General features: G+C 43.4%; 2 protein-coding genes across 5 annotated transcripts in view; both read right to left on the bottom strand.

Moving 5' to 3' along the window:
* The window catches only part of ppp2r5eb (protein phosphatase 2, regulatory subunit B', epsilon isoform b), a 39,772-nt gene extending 29,606 nt beyond the window's left edge, over positions 1-10,166 (bottom strand). Inside the window, exons 1-2 of one of the 3 annotated variants that reach the window (XM_020611587.1) lie at positions 9,765-10,166; positions 715-875 (exon numbers count right to left, since the gene is read on the bottom strand). In XM_020611587.1, the coding sequence (XP_020467243.1) occupies positions 715-871 (157 nt within the window). In that variant the 5' untranslated portion in view covers positions 872-875; positions 9,765-10,166. Of the gene's footprint in view, positions 1-714; positions 876-3,715; positions 3,819-9,569 lie in introns of those variants that run through there. The other 2 variants (XM_020611586.1, XM_020611585.1) reach the window with 2 other exon arrangements.
* Positions 10,167-11,948: 1,782 nt separating this feature from the next.
* wdr89 (WD repeat domain 89) overlaps positions 11,949-13,971 on the bottom strand; it is a 3,051-nt gene continuing 1,028 nt past the window's right edge. For both annotated transcript variants that reach the window (XM_020611525.1, XM_020611524.1), the window contains one exon: positions 11,949-13,748. In XM_020611525.1, coding sequence (XP_020467181.1) covers positions 12,593-13,729 — 1,137 coding nt within the window. In that variant the 5' untranslated portion in view covers positions 13,730-13,748 and the 3' untranslated portion in view covers positions 11,949-12,592. The remainder of the gene's footprint in view (positions 13,749-13,971) is intronic.

Here is a 13,971-nt window from a genome sequence, read left to right as displayed (position 1 = left end):
TATCTGTTTCGGATGCCTCCTGGGCGCCTTCCTAGGGAGGTGTTCCGGGCATGTCCCACCGGGAGGAGGCCCCGGGGAAGACCCAGCACATGCTGGAGGGACTATGTCACTCGGCTGGCCCAGAGGAGCTGGAGGAAGTGTCTGGAGAGAGGGAAGCCTGGGCATCTTTGCTTAGACTGCTGCCCCCGTGACCCGATTCCAGATAAGTGGAAGAGGATGGATGGATTAATAATAATAGATTTTTAATGATATAAACACCCCATCCAGCATCACTGCTATTCCAATATTGAACTGCAATCTCTTTGTACATATACTGGGGCTGTCCTTTGTGTTTTAACTCCATCTCACTTATGATTTATTGATTGACTGGATGATTTATGTCCATCATGTGGACGACTCACACTGCAGTGAAATTTCTTGCTTTATTTATTTCTTATCAATGTTGCAGGAATCAAACTACATTTCATCTCACAAAAGCCCCTGGGAAACGTAACTTCATGTCACTGCATGTAGCAAAGTACTGCAAGGTATTAATGTAATTGTGATGATGATAAAAAGTCCTTGTCCTCTTCATATTAAACTAAAAGCAATATACAAGTGTATTTAAGCAGTTAATTAGCATTTGGCTAAGTAACCAACCACCCCCCCCACCCAACCTTGCACCCCACCAGTGCCGACATTCACGCACGCACACACACACAGGCTCCCTCTTACCCTTGAGCAGTGGCAAGGGGGTGAGCTCTATGGGTTTGCCCTGAGAGCGGAACTGGGACGAACTCTGCGACCGCTTCTGCTTGGCCTTCCTGACAGACTTCCGTGAAAATCCATCCACTTTGTCCACAGATGGAGATGTGGCGGCGGCCGAGGACATAGCCCTGTGGGGAGAAACACACAGGGGGGAGCTGTTAATACAGTCACATTAGACATGTGTTTAGAGAGCTGCCAGTTCACTGAGGGCAACATGATGAACCACAACTGTACTGAAATCAAACTGGGCTTCAGTTGTGAATTCTCAGAGGCAGACATCAAGTTTATGAGATGCTTGAGACTTGACAAGGAGATAATATTCAGGGGCTAAAAATCAGGTTCAACTTCTGTTTATTCTGTTGAACTTGATTCCTATTAAAGTTAACTCCATTATTAAGAGCCTGCAAGGTTCATCAACTCAGTAAGTAAGGAGCCCTGGTGTTCATTGTTAAATTACTAAAAAAAAAGACACTAAATAAAGGACTAAAAAGCCAAATGTTTCTTTGTCAGCAAACACATTTCAAGCAGCTCTACGGGCTTTAGTTCATTCATGGTAGTGAGTGCATGTAACAAAACAAAAGAAAGGAAACAACATCCCCACTGACTTCTCAGCACTGCATCAGTCCTCCTTCCTGCAGCATTTATGGTCTCATAACAAACTTGCAGAGCCAGCACAGACAGCATGTGAGACTACGAAGGGCGTAGCTGAAGCCTGGTTACAGTCTGTGTGCACACCGCCTTCTTACCTGCCAGTGAACCATCACACTCACACAACAACAAAAAAAACCCGCGTCTACCCACAACAATGGAGCTGGCTGTGCGGCTGCGGGTTGTCGCCACAGTGGGAGGAAGCTGAGGAAACGTCCACTGCTGTGTGCTGGCTGCTGATTACATGTAACAAGAAATGTCTAACAAAGTAGTAACAACAAACCAAGCAGCAGCAGTCACACTTCTGACTGGAAACTCAACTACTTTTCTGAACTACACCCAGAAGGAAATGCTTGGAAAAAATAAAAGTGAAAAGCCTAACGAACCATCTGGTGAGGGGTCAGTGAGACTCGACGTGTGGGGCGAATGAGTGCGAGTGCCACAGCAAAGGGCCTGGATGCTTCTGTAACAGATTTCAGTTTTTGATTTTTAATAAAGCTACAAAAATCTTTTTCCACTTTGTCATTATTGGTGACCGAGTGGAGATCGATGGGCAAAAATGGCAATTTGATCCATGTAAAATTAAATCCACAGCCCAGTAAAGTGTGTGTCCATTTGCCAGATGAAGGCCCAGCAGGGCTGACAAATTAATACCATAATCTGGTGGTATCCCTTTAAAAGCCCAAGTGTTGGACATATGTAAATTTTGACCTGTTGATGGCACAAAATGGAGACCCTAAATGTCTAGACTACATTTTACAGCAACCCATCCAGCGGTTTAGATATGTCACTTTACTTGAAAGCACCAGACAGACAAACTAACACTGCCATTTGTAGAGCGACCGGTGTCAATATGAACTTTCAGGATCAACCAGTCCCCGGTTATATGCAAACCACATGGCTAGACTTCCAGGAGTTAAGCACACAGAACAAAAACTGAAGTCCCTGGTGACAGGAGAGGACAGGTCCTACACCAGTCCTCACTCACTCAGCTGGGTGACATGAAGGCCTAGGAAGAAACAAGTTAGAGCTCAAGCAAAAATCATTACCGGAATTTCCGGACAATAAGCCACACCCACTAAATGTAAGACGAAAAAACATGTTGTACATAGCCGCAGGTGTCCACGTTGTAACATGAGATATTTCGACAGCTAGATCAATCACCTGTAACTTGAAGCAGCATCATATGCATTTTGTCGTGTGTTGTCCATGATGAGGGTGTGTGCATGAAGCAACAAAAGTAGCGGCTTATAGTCCGGAAAGTATGGTAATAATACGACATGAATGAGATGCTGCAGACAGTACTGTGAAATGTTCTGTCCAAGACACACAGACAGTCAAGCAGTATGTCCACCAGGCCTCATGTAAAACAGAGCAGACAGACACTGGGACACACAGACAGTAAAGGCCTTTCACAAACTATCAATATAGTTACTACACTACCAGACAAAGGCTTGAGGTCACCTCAGTGTTACCGGTTGTCATCAGTGTAATCCACATCCACCTGTAACGTTCTGTCTACATCTGAAACCAAACATAGACAGCACTGCTGCAGACGTTCCCACAGGTGTGTTGTACCTGTCGGCTGCTTTGCTTTCACTCTTCACCTACAAAGTCTGGACACTGTGCTGCCATTCATTCATCTCAAGCAAAAACCTCAAATATTTGCCTTTGCTAATATCACAAATATGAAGATTAAATGCTTCTCTTTGTCACACCAGAAAGAAAAGTGAATCACTTTCAGTGGGAGCATGGTGTCAACAAAATGATGAAGAGTTAATCAGCAAATTAAGAAATTATGGAAAAACTGTTAGATGCGGCACTAAAATCAATATCTTTGTGGTTTGACAACAAAAAAGGTGCAGATGTCACCTTGAACTCTGGAAAATTATAAAGGCTTTTCTCTGTTTTTGACATTTTAAAGATAAAATTGTTAACTGGGTTAACAAGAAAATGATCAGCAGATTAAGTGATACTGAAAATAATCAGTACTTGCAGCTCTAGTACTGTAAAGCCCTTTAAATGTGATTTTTATGTAATATAAATAAAACTGGCTCAACTTTTAATGACACAAGCTACATTTTGAATACAATCCCGACACACACACCACAACCTAATGCAACCAGCTGCTTCACAGGTGACTGAATACAGAGAGTCTGGTTCATTCAGATCTCAACAGTCTTCCTGCTGTATCTGTGAAGTTGTACATCTCAAACAGCAGGGACTCAACGTTCAAAGAGCTGTTGTGGCTGCAGCGAAAAAACTAGAATCAACCTGCCTCAGAGAATCTTAAAACTGTAACAACATTAACACAACTTACCTATGCAAGGGGGCACTGGAATCCCCATGTATAACCATCACTCCCTCCCTCTCTCTCTCTCTCTCTCTCTGACTAGCCGGCTAATGGCGAAGACACTCCGATACTGCCACAAAACACGAGGGAGAGCAAGACGAAAGCGGCTGGTCGGGTGTACAGCACCAGAGCACCAAAGCCATTCCCCTCTCATGCCTCTTACATAACAGAGCAGATGACATCCAAACAGTCTCAGGGAGGGTGGAATTAAAGAACAAGGAGGAAGGAGAGAGGATGGGGCACAGCGAGCCACAGAAAGGGAGGAAGAGGAGTGAGAGAGGGAGGGAGGGAGCGGCTGGTCGCCAGGAAGTCAACAAATAGGTACTGGCAAGGCAGAGCGAGCACACAAACACAGGACATAAAAAGGAGGCTGGTTGGAGGGAAGCTCAATAATCTAATATGTGGTCCAAAGTTTCAAAACCAGACAGTTGCAAAAATCTAACAGCACAGTACTGTTGATTCAATATTAGGCATGAATACTTCACCTGAAAGCAAAACTCATTTCAGACATGAAGTCAAATAGCTGACTTCCTCACTGGCTCACTCAAGGTGATGACAGTGCTACGCAGGATGCACTTGAGCACCGTGTTTCATCCACCCCACAATTCATCCTCACCGTTGAACGCCATGTTGCCGAGGACAACCTTTCCCTTCTTTTATTATTTGTAACACCCGGCGTTGCTGTGTGCACCTCAGGTGATGATGGATATCCCATCAATGTTGTGGCTATACCGGCTTAGGTCCTGCTCTGTTTGAACAAAGCTTTACCAGGAATTTCACCACAAAAGCTCTGTATCTGACACCATCTCCTGTATCATGCCTGAAATGGACTTTCATGTAAATAACACAAACAATCAGCTACAGGGGAACTCGCTCCTCATTTCACTCTGCTAAAATAATCAACATTAAGAGAACTGCATCACTCAACTGTAAATACAGACAGACTGGGACATTAAGTGTCACACTGTGTATACACCAAAAGCGTTTGAGCCATTTTTAAGACATGTGTAACTGATATGCTCCTATTTTAATCACTTCCGGGACAGAAGCAGGGCGCCCACATTCAAGACTGCCAGTACACCTTTATTACAGCACTATTTTGCTACAAACCACCAGTGTGGCAGTTAGTTTTCTGAGATTTACTCACCAAACAGAAAATCTACCTGCATCTGATGCCTGTCAGGTGTTCATTTCAGAACCTGATTACAGTATGTAACATTTTTCAAATATCTTTCAGTACAAGCATCCCATAAAAAAATTGTATTAATGAGAAGACCCATCAAACAGCCTGGCAGCAGTGCAGAGACAGCCTCTTCTCCAGGTTTTTGACAAGGATGACACTCTTAACCAATCAGAAAGGCCCACCATCATGGATGGGAGCTCACGGTTGTCTATCACTACATGAACGTCCACCAGCTGAATGTGCTTTAGTCTCCACTAAACTCTGGCTCTCGGTCACCAGTTGGGCATCTGCTATAGCTGCGGTGTATTACTCTGGCGTGTGTCACTCTCTTCAGCTGCTACAATGATGCAACGCTAGCCACACTCTGCAGTAGAAGTGTGCCACATATCAATGATATAGCAACGTGATGACGTATTATGCATTTACGTTGTCTAGCGCACACAACAACACAAACCCAATGTCTTGGAGGAGGCCTCCAATGACAATCTAGTACCTAAATAGGGAGCTACTTCAACAGTATGGAAGTGGTTTGGCTACAAGAGGTCAGGCCTCCAACAGAGTACTTGGCAAAAAAATGCAAGAAAACTGTTATGACTAAAGGTGGAAACAACAAATGTGTTTCACCACCTGAAGCAAAAGCACATTGTTGAGTACAACCAGGCTATGAAGGCACACGAGGAGGAGATACCAGCAGCTGGTGATGTGCGGCCCAAAAGTAATCAAATGATTCACCCAAGCATTACTGGAGCACTCCATATGATAGAAAGAGCAAATGGTAGATGGAAATAACAGATGTGGTTACATGTTGTTTGGCCAAGGATATGATGCCAATCCACACGTTGGAAAAGGAGGGCTTCAGCCAACTGCTTAAAAAAGCTTGACCCAAGATACAACATCCCAGATAGAAAATATTTTTCAAAGACATCCTTGCCTGGATGCCTTGCCTTTTTGCCTCAGCCATGGACATGTGGTCGAGCTGAATGACAGAACCATGTATCAGCCTGACCGTGCACAATATCGACAACGGCTGGAAACTACACAACTCCTGCCTTGTGATAAGTTTCTTTACCAGTGACCGCACGAGCAAAAATACTGTGAGTGGTTAAAAGGAGTTACTTAAATCATGGGTTCTAGAAGAGAACGAACAGGTGTGTGTGCCAATAGACAGTGGGGCCAATGTTATTAAAGCCATCGCTCTCAGTAACTGGACCAGACTATTATGTTTTGGCCATTGTCTGCACATCACTACTGGTAAGTTTCATTCACTATCAAAAAACAAAACTTGTCATTTAGTTTATGAGAATTGGCTGTCACTTTTAGCCAGAAATCAAGAACTAATCCATAAATCATAATCCCCTCTATTATAACCCCACAGCCCAGTAGCTCAATTGAAAAGGATGGAAAATGCCCTTCATCTTGTTTGCACTAATAAATGCTGCTGCCTGCAAGCTGCAGTCACCGATAAAAAGTTGTTCTGCACCTTTTTCTATCATAAATGTCATTATCATTCATTTCCTTGAACTAATGTGATATAATTTTGAGGCTACATCGCCCACACCTACTTGGCGGTTTTATTCAATTTCAGAAGTGGTTTTGAACGTTCACAAACTGTGCTGGCTGCAAATGCGTCACGTCCGCCTGTCACGTCGTAGCAGTTGCTATGCATTTGTGCTGTGTTTACAGCAGACATGAAGCAGGGCAGTCAGCGCAGTGAGATGCAGTGTTTTAATGTCCACTAACTTGGTGAATTTCACTCCAACAGGGACACTTAGGCATGTGGGGAGACCGGGAGCCGAACCACCAACTTGCTGGTCAGAAGACGACTTGCCCTACCTCGTGAGCCACAGCCACCCCGGGTAAGTGTTTCTTGTGACGCAACCATACAAAACAGCTCCACACAACTTTTCTGTGGATGTACAGGACCTACTCTTATGTCTCTGCCAACGTTCACAAACTGTGCTGGCTGCAAATGCGTCACGTCCGCCTGTCACGTCGTAGCAGTTGCTATGCATTTGTGCTGTGTTTACAGCAGACATGAAGCAGGGCAGTCAGCGCAGTGAGATGCAGTGTTTTAATGTCCACTAACTTGGTGAATTTCACTCCAAACTGTGACACTATGTGACCGTTTGGCATTCACGATGGGCTGGGCAGAGTGGCAAGTGATTCTAGTCTCATGGTATAACTAGCTCCATTTTAAAATGGCACCAATTTATATGAATTGTTTTAATCTATAGCACATCTCTGCTAATATTTAATGACGATATCTACAACTGAGAAAAATATATTTTAAAACTGGATAAATGAAAATGAAGAGGAAAAGGACCCAAAATATTGACATTATTAGGGAGTCGACTGACCGTTTTCAATCATAATGACTTAACTCAAGAAATGAAAAGGAATGTCTCTAAACAAGAGCAACAATGGAGTTCCTAAAATACTTTAAAGAGAAAAGGTCATACAGGTGTACTGTATATTTTTTATTTGGGCACATTGATTTGTTAAATTGTACATATGACTGTGTTATATTCCCTGTTACATAGGCCTAATTGTAATTGAAATAAATCATTTCTATTTGAAAAAAAGTTGTCCTTGTTCTTTAGCTCTTTGGGATGTAAGGCTACGGTTTAAGTTAAAAGTGAAATACATGCATAATTTTTTCCATTTTCTGGAGTGAGTGGGTGCAATCTGAGGGGAGTACTAAGGAATAAGGGGCGAAGCGGTCTGGTGCAGCTTTGAGAAGGGGAGTGGAGCGTGCGACCAGCTCAGTGAACAAGGAGTGGAAATTCTCACCGCTCTACTCCACTCATATGCTCTGCTAGCTGCCACTATTAACTGAATGTTGCACCCTTGCAGAACCTCTTAATTGGTGTGATTCACTCATGGGATCATTAACACTGTTCACAGTCAAGAACAAATGAACTCAGCAACTTTCAAGCGCACACACACACACACACACACATGCACTTCACACCACCATACAGAAGTGATAAGGAGGAGGCAGTTACTACACCGCTATCACCACAAACATGGGAGACTTTGGATGTTACAGTATCTCAGTCAGGGCTGCTCCTGCTCTCAGTAACCTTGGAGGTGAGCCAGGGTACCAAAACTATACAAATCCCATTACATAATATTTAACAGCTCACCTGGCCTCTGGCATGTCGCTATCACTCACACACGACTGAGGAGGTAGAAGAAGTCAGTCTAATATACTCCATCAATATCTCTCACTCATCATGCTTCAACATCTTATCAACGGTGACTGTCCATTTGAGCTCCACAGCTATAGAACTCCTTCCCACATGTTCTCAGGTCAGCAAAGCCAGGGTATTCTTTACAACTGGTCTCAAAACACTTTTACAGGAATGTTTTTGTGAGTTATGTTACATCTGTACTGATCATTTTTAACTGTATATGGCCAATATATGAGTTATATATATAAGTAAAGGGATGTTATAAATCTGAATATGCGTATACGTGTTTACTCATATCCCTGCGCATGACATGCGCACGGCTGCATACGTAAGTGGTCATGCATATGTAGATGTGCACATTGTGTGCATCATTTGTGTTTAATCTTATGGGTATTGTGCACTTGTGCACATTATACATATATGTACATATTTATAATTTTTCCTTGTTTTACTGTATAATTATATTGCATTTCTTACATTTGTGAGACACGTGGTAACTATGTTTCAAAAATACTATAAAGATGATCATTATTATTATCATCCATGTCACTGTGGTGCCATTAGTGATGATGGTAATACACACACCTGTCAAGATGCTGAAGCAATGCTGGCCTATTACTTACAAGAAACCATGACAAACTGGTGACATATTCAGAAGAGGTTTGTCTGACATCGTGTCTTAATGTAAAACCAAAGTCTTGATTATCACCACACATTTCACACCTGTCTTCACTTCACAGGAAAGCTAAACTCACCTCAGGACAGACTGGCTGAGCTTTTCAGCCTGTGAGGATTAAACATCAGCATTTATGTATAAGAAAAACTGCAAGTGTCCGTTCTGACATCAGCTGTGTGTGGAAAGAGCATCCACTAAGCCACCACCTAAGCCAAATAGCATAATAAAGATTCTATCCATTTACAATGCAATTTGAAGTTATATGTTTACTGTTATCAGCAGAGTAGGCCATCAGCTGCATAAGGTCAAAAATCAATCCGTTAAGGAGAGCTGGCGTTAGCTTGGCCATGTTGGGCCTGGCAGCAGCAAGCAGCATAATGTTCAAAACTTGACAGCGCGATAACCTCACTAACGTTAGCTAGCTAGCAACGTTATCTTCACGATACACCGTTACAACTCGTCTGAATTTAGCTCATCTAGCGTTAGCTAGTCATCTCGTCAGAGCACACAAGACATTTAAATATTATTACCACTGAAACAATCTAACCTTCTATCAAAGTTGGAAAGCTTTATTCCAGAAAACCACATTTGAATTAGCTAGCGAACGTTAGTGCTGCGACTATCGCGGGTTAGCTCAAGTTGAACATGTAGCCTTAGCATATTAGCCACCACCAGCTAGCTTTCTTTGCAAATGAAACACAATAACCTTATAAAAACAGTGAATAGATCAAATTCTAATTTAAATGTGTGCTAATAAGATAACGTTACCTGGGCGGGCTTGGGCGATCACCCATCATCCCAGATGTAAATACAGGGGCAGTGCTAATGCTGCTACTGTTAGCTAGCGCTCACAGAATGACAGACCGACTTGGGCTGGGAAACACACCGTCCCGAGTCCGGACCCGAGCCCGACAAGCTGCAGCCGACCGTGTGGCTGTTAACTCTTCAGTCGTAGTACTTTACCTTGATCCTCTGCGATTCGCAACGGAGACGACGGCGAGGAGTTATCCTGTGTTAGGAAATCTACCGGGCTAACTGTTAGGCTACCTCCACCTCGGTGCAAACGGCGTTTCCCAAGCAGCGGCGGAACAGCAGGAAAATGTTGGCCTGAAACAGCCAAACCCACGAGTACCGTTTTTCTTTCCAAAGGAATAATCCCTAAACTCCCATTAATGACACAGTACAGCTATATAAAACGATTAGATTTACGCAGTTACATTCCTGTTACTGATTCACTTGCTTGTCTTCCCCAAACCCCTGGAGTTAGACGTTTTCTTCAGCTCGTTTATGATTCGGGAATCTTTCTTTTCACCCTATTGTCAACACTGTTGGGTTGAGACCATGGCACACATAACAGGGACGCAACTTAGCGTGCTTGAAGGCGTTCAGATCGACGCACCACGGCGATTGGCTGTCGGAAGGATGACAGCCGTTGTTATTGGACAGCCGATGTTGTCAATCACTGCGGAGGGACCTAAGGCTCTGAATCCGTCGGTTAGGTGGAGGAGAAGGGACAAGGAAAGAGAATAGGTAGAAAGCAGTGTGTGCGGAGTTTTCAGCACAGCGTGCTGAAATGAGGCTAAACCTGTCCGAGGCCCAGCCCTGCACCTCAGCACTGTTTACCCGTACCTTGAGGCCGATTGGACCCAGCTTTACTGTAGATTTATAACATCTTAACCAGGCTCGGAGCCGAAGCATCGCTGTGCAAATCCCCGGGATAAAAGAGAGGGATACCAAGAAGAGTTACATAACCATAATATACAGGTCTACTTTGAATACAGCCAATACTTGAGCATGTCCGTTCAGGAGGTTAAGGGAGCAACGTGTTCCATTCACATTTTTCTCTCACAAGATCTTTTCGTGATGGTTTTGTTCATAGCCTTTTTTGAAAATCAAATAAAGCCTAAAGCACAAGTTCACAGTTTTTAGGTTTGTCCTAAAACTTTTGTCAAATGCACACATGTTCAAATTAATGACCTCCTAGGGGGCCTTGGGGAAACCAGTTATCTGGACCCCAGCCATTACATATGTCAGTTTTATTATTTCTTCAGGCACCTTAAATTGAATTAATTTTTTTCATTTAATTTGTTTTTGTTTTCATTATCTCATTGGTTATTGGGAGGGGGGCACCCCTAAGCAATGGCCTGCTTATCCTGACTGATAACCCAGCATGGGTGCACATATAAACACTGAAAAAGGTTTTCCTTGATGAAATCATCCCTCCTGTTCATAGTGGCCATTAAAAGATCAGCTTAAACTTACAGCATTTGTTTGATAAAAAAATGCATTCTGAAGTTTATCTGAAGCTTTTATACGGCTTCAGCAAACACAATATAAACGGTCTATAAAACTAGGTGAATATTTTCCAAAGTTTGTCTTTTTAGTGTAAATTCTCCCTGGACAGTGTTGGTAATGCCCCATATTAACTTCAGATAAACGTTTAATACATTTTGGCACCAAAAGAGGGATGTAAATTTTCTCCCACATATCTTACACAGGAAGGACATCAGAAGGAATTTTTTTATTGGTCAGTATTAACTACAGACATGATTAAAGTCAGAAAAATCTGTGTAAGTTGTTCATGTGGGCACAGGTGAACCTGAAACCTATTGTTTATAAAGGCTGGAGAAAAAGACAATCATACACTATGCTATAAAACTACAATGTACTGTAATGCTTACCGTGGATGCAATATGTCATCTTTTACATAAATTATATATTTGGATCATTAATGATGCATTAACAGCACCATGTTAGCAGCACTTTGATGTTGTTGCTGCTGCAGTGGAGTGAATTTTACCCATATGTGTTTATATAGTGTTAATTCACCGTGTCAATGCATCAGTTATATTCTCTTTACAGTTTTTAAAATCTTAATCTGCAAAGTAAGTAGTAATTATAGTTGGTGTTTAAAATTGATGTTAGCCTGAAATGCATCAAATAGTATATTTAAATATCCACATATCACACATGTACCTCAGAGTTGGTATCTGTACTATACTGAAAATAAATCCCAGCATCCATACTAAAATGCTTCAGTTTTTACAATGAATTACTCTTTAACAGTGGTGGTGCCACTGCTCTACCAACATCTGGAGAACAAAACAAATTCTTGTCAAAACATTTTACTCTAAAATGTAAGTAAAAGTCATGAGATGAAAACGGTCAAAAACTTTTAATTCATTCTGGTAAACAGATCCACCATAAAAAGACAGGAAGTAATGTAGAAATACATTGTATCAGCAACTCCAGTGTGTTTGCTGGTTATTCTTATCGCTGATGTTTGGAAGCTTTTACCAAATTAGCAGTAAAAACACTGAACTACCATGACATATCTGAGAAGCTCTACTAGTTTTGCACCTGAGTTGTTTACTACAAATGCATGTTTGTGTCTGCCACTATACATTTGTGTATTTTATGGGGATATTTAGTTTAAAGAAGTGCATTTTTTCTCCAGGGAATCTCCTGGAAAATGAGTTCCTCTGTTCATCTGTATTTAATAATGAGCCCGTCTCATATGCAACCATGTGCATTATTTTGCAGTCATTATAAAAAGCCATAAACATGTTGTCAGTGATTAAAAACTCCACATAAAGGCCTCCGAGTCACCAGAAAGAATTTGTCTCTAATGTGAATGACCATTTGCTCCAACAGCCTGAATCACCACGGGACTGTGCTTGGTACAGTCACAAACTGTGTATGTTGAAATAAAAATCCAGTTTAAATGTTCTTTCTCTGAATTAAAATGTTGCCCGTTAGGGAGCAGCCGCCACAGCTTAGTCAGCTCATCCTCACGTTGCCTTCTTCACTCTCTGGTTGCCATGTATTTTATGCAGTCTGGATTTGAGTCTCAAAGCTGATGCGCTCTTCATGGACTCCCTTTTACCTATTGCCAGCTCCTCCCCTCCTGGTTTCCATAGCAACAGCTGAGCATCCTCTCCCCCAGTGACCAGAGCCTCCCCTGCCGCGTCCCACAGGAAACAGCGCACTGTGGAGGAGTGGCCACCCTCCAGGCTCCTCAGCAGATGGAGACCCCTGTCATCACACTCCATCAGGTGGAGATCCCCACTGTTCTTCCCACCCACCACCAGCAGCTTCTGGGCCTCCTCCAGCCACCTCCCCCCTACCAGGTAATCCACACCCCCTCCGTTAGGCAGCAGATTCAGGCTACGAGCATCAGAGATGCAAAAGAGGGTGAGAGGCTCCTCTGTGTCCAGCTGGCTCAGATCCCACAGATGCAGCCCCTCGTCATGACTGAGACACCCCAGCTGGGTGTAGTCTGCCCCGGACCAGCACACTGAGCTGGCGGAGGAGTCACTGTTACACGTGGCCAGCAGCGCCTCCTCCTCTGCTCCACGGCTCAGGTCGAAAACGTTAACAAGGCCGTCTGTGGAACCGGACGCCAGGCGGTCTCTGTCCCGAGGGTGGAAGCACACCTGAGTGATATCATCACTGTGCGACTCTGAGTACACTCCCAGAAGCCCCCCTCCAGGCTTCCTGGCATCCCAGAACACCAGAAAGCTGTCCTCATCGTTGACCTGCTCGGTGCCTGCACACAGGAGCGTGTCACTGCAGCTGAGGTCGAAGCTGCAGTAGCAGTGCAATGGATCACTCCTAAATGTTTGCACTGCCTCTGTCCCAGGGCGGCGGACGTCCCATCCTCGGACCGTCCCATCAGCAGAACCAGAGTAGAGTAGGTCAGGGGAGGTGTGGGCAAAGGTAACCCCACAAACAGGCCCACTGTGGCCCCGATACTCTCCCATCAGACTCAGTGTGTCCTTGTTGTGAAGGTGGATGGTGAAGTTGGAGCAGGACACCGCCAGCAGGCTGATTGGCTGCAGGGCCACATCCAGCAGGTAGGTAGGCTCCTCCGGATGGGAACGCCGGGCGATGGACAGACCTTTGAGTTTCTCCTCCAAACCCTCCATGGCAGCTCAGTGCAATGTACTGCAACAGCATTTCACAGGAAGACAAAAACAAATCATACATTTAATGTTAATTCTTGCTTTTAGTGCAGTCACTCTGAAAAACACACCTTTGTAAAATACCGTTTAAAACTTAAGAGTAATTGTTTAAAAGTCAACTCCCCTTTCAAAATTCTGATTACTTAATGTTTCTTTGCAGATTTGCGTTAGTTATATGCACCTCAAATATAATATATATATATATA

This window comes from Monopterus albus, unplaced genomic scaffold, assembly GCF_001952655.1.
Source record: "Monopterus albus unplaced genomic scaffold, M_albus_1.0 scaffold115.1, whole genome shotgun sequence".
NCBI lineage: Eukaryota > Metazoa > Chordata > Actinopteri > Synbranchiformes > Synbranchidae > Monopterus > Monopterus albus.
Note: the sequence above shows the minus strand (reverse complement) of the source record. Positions and strands in the feature narration are given on the sequence as shown.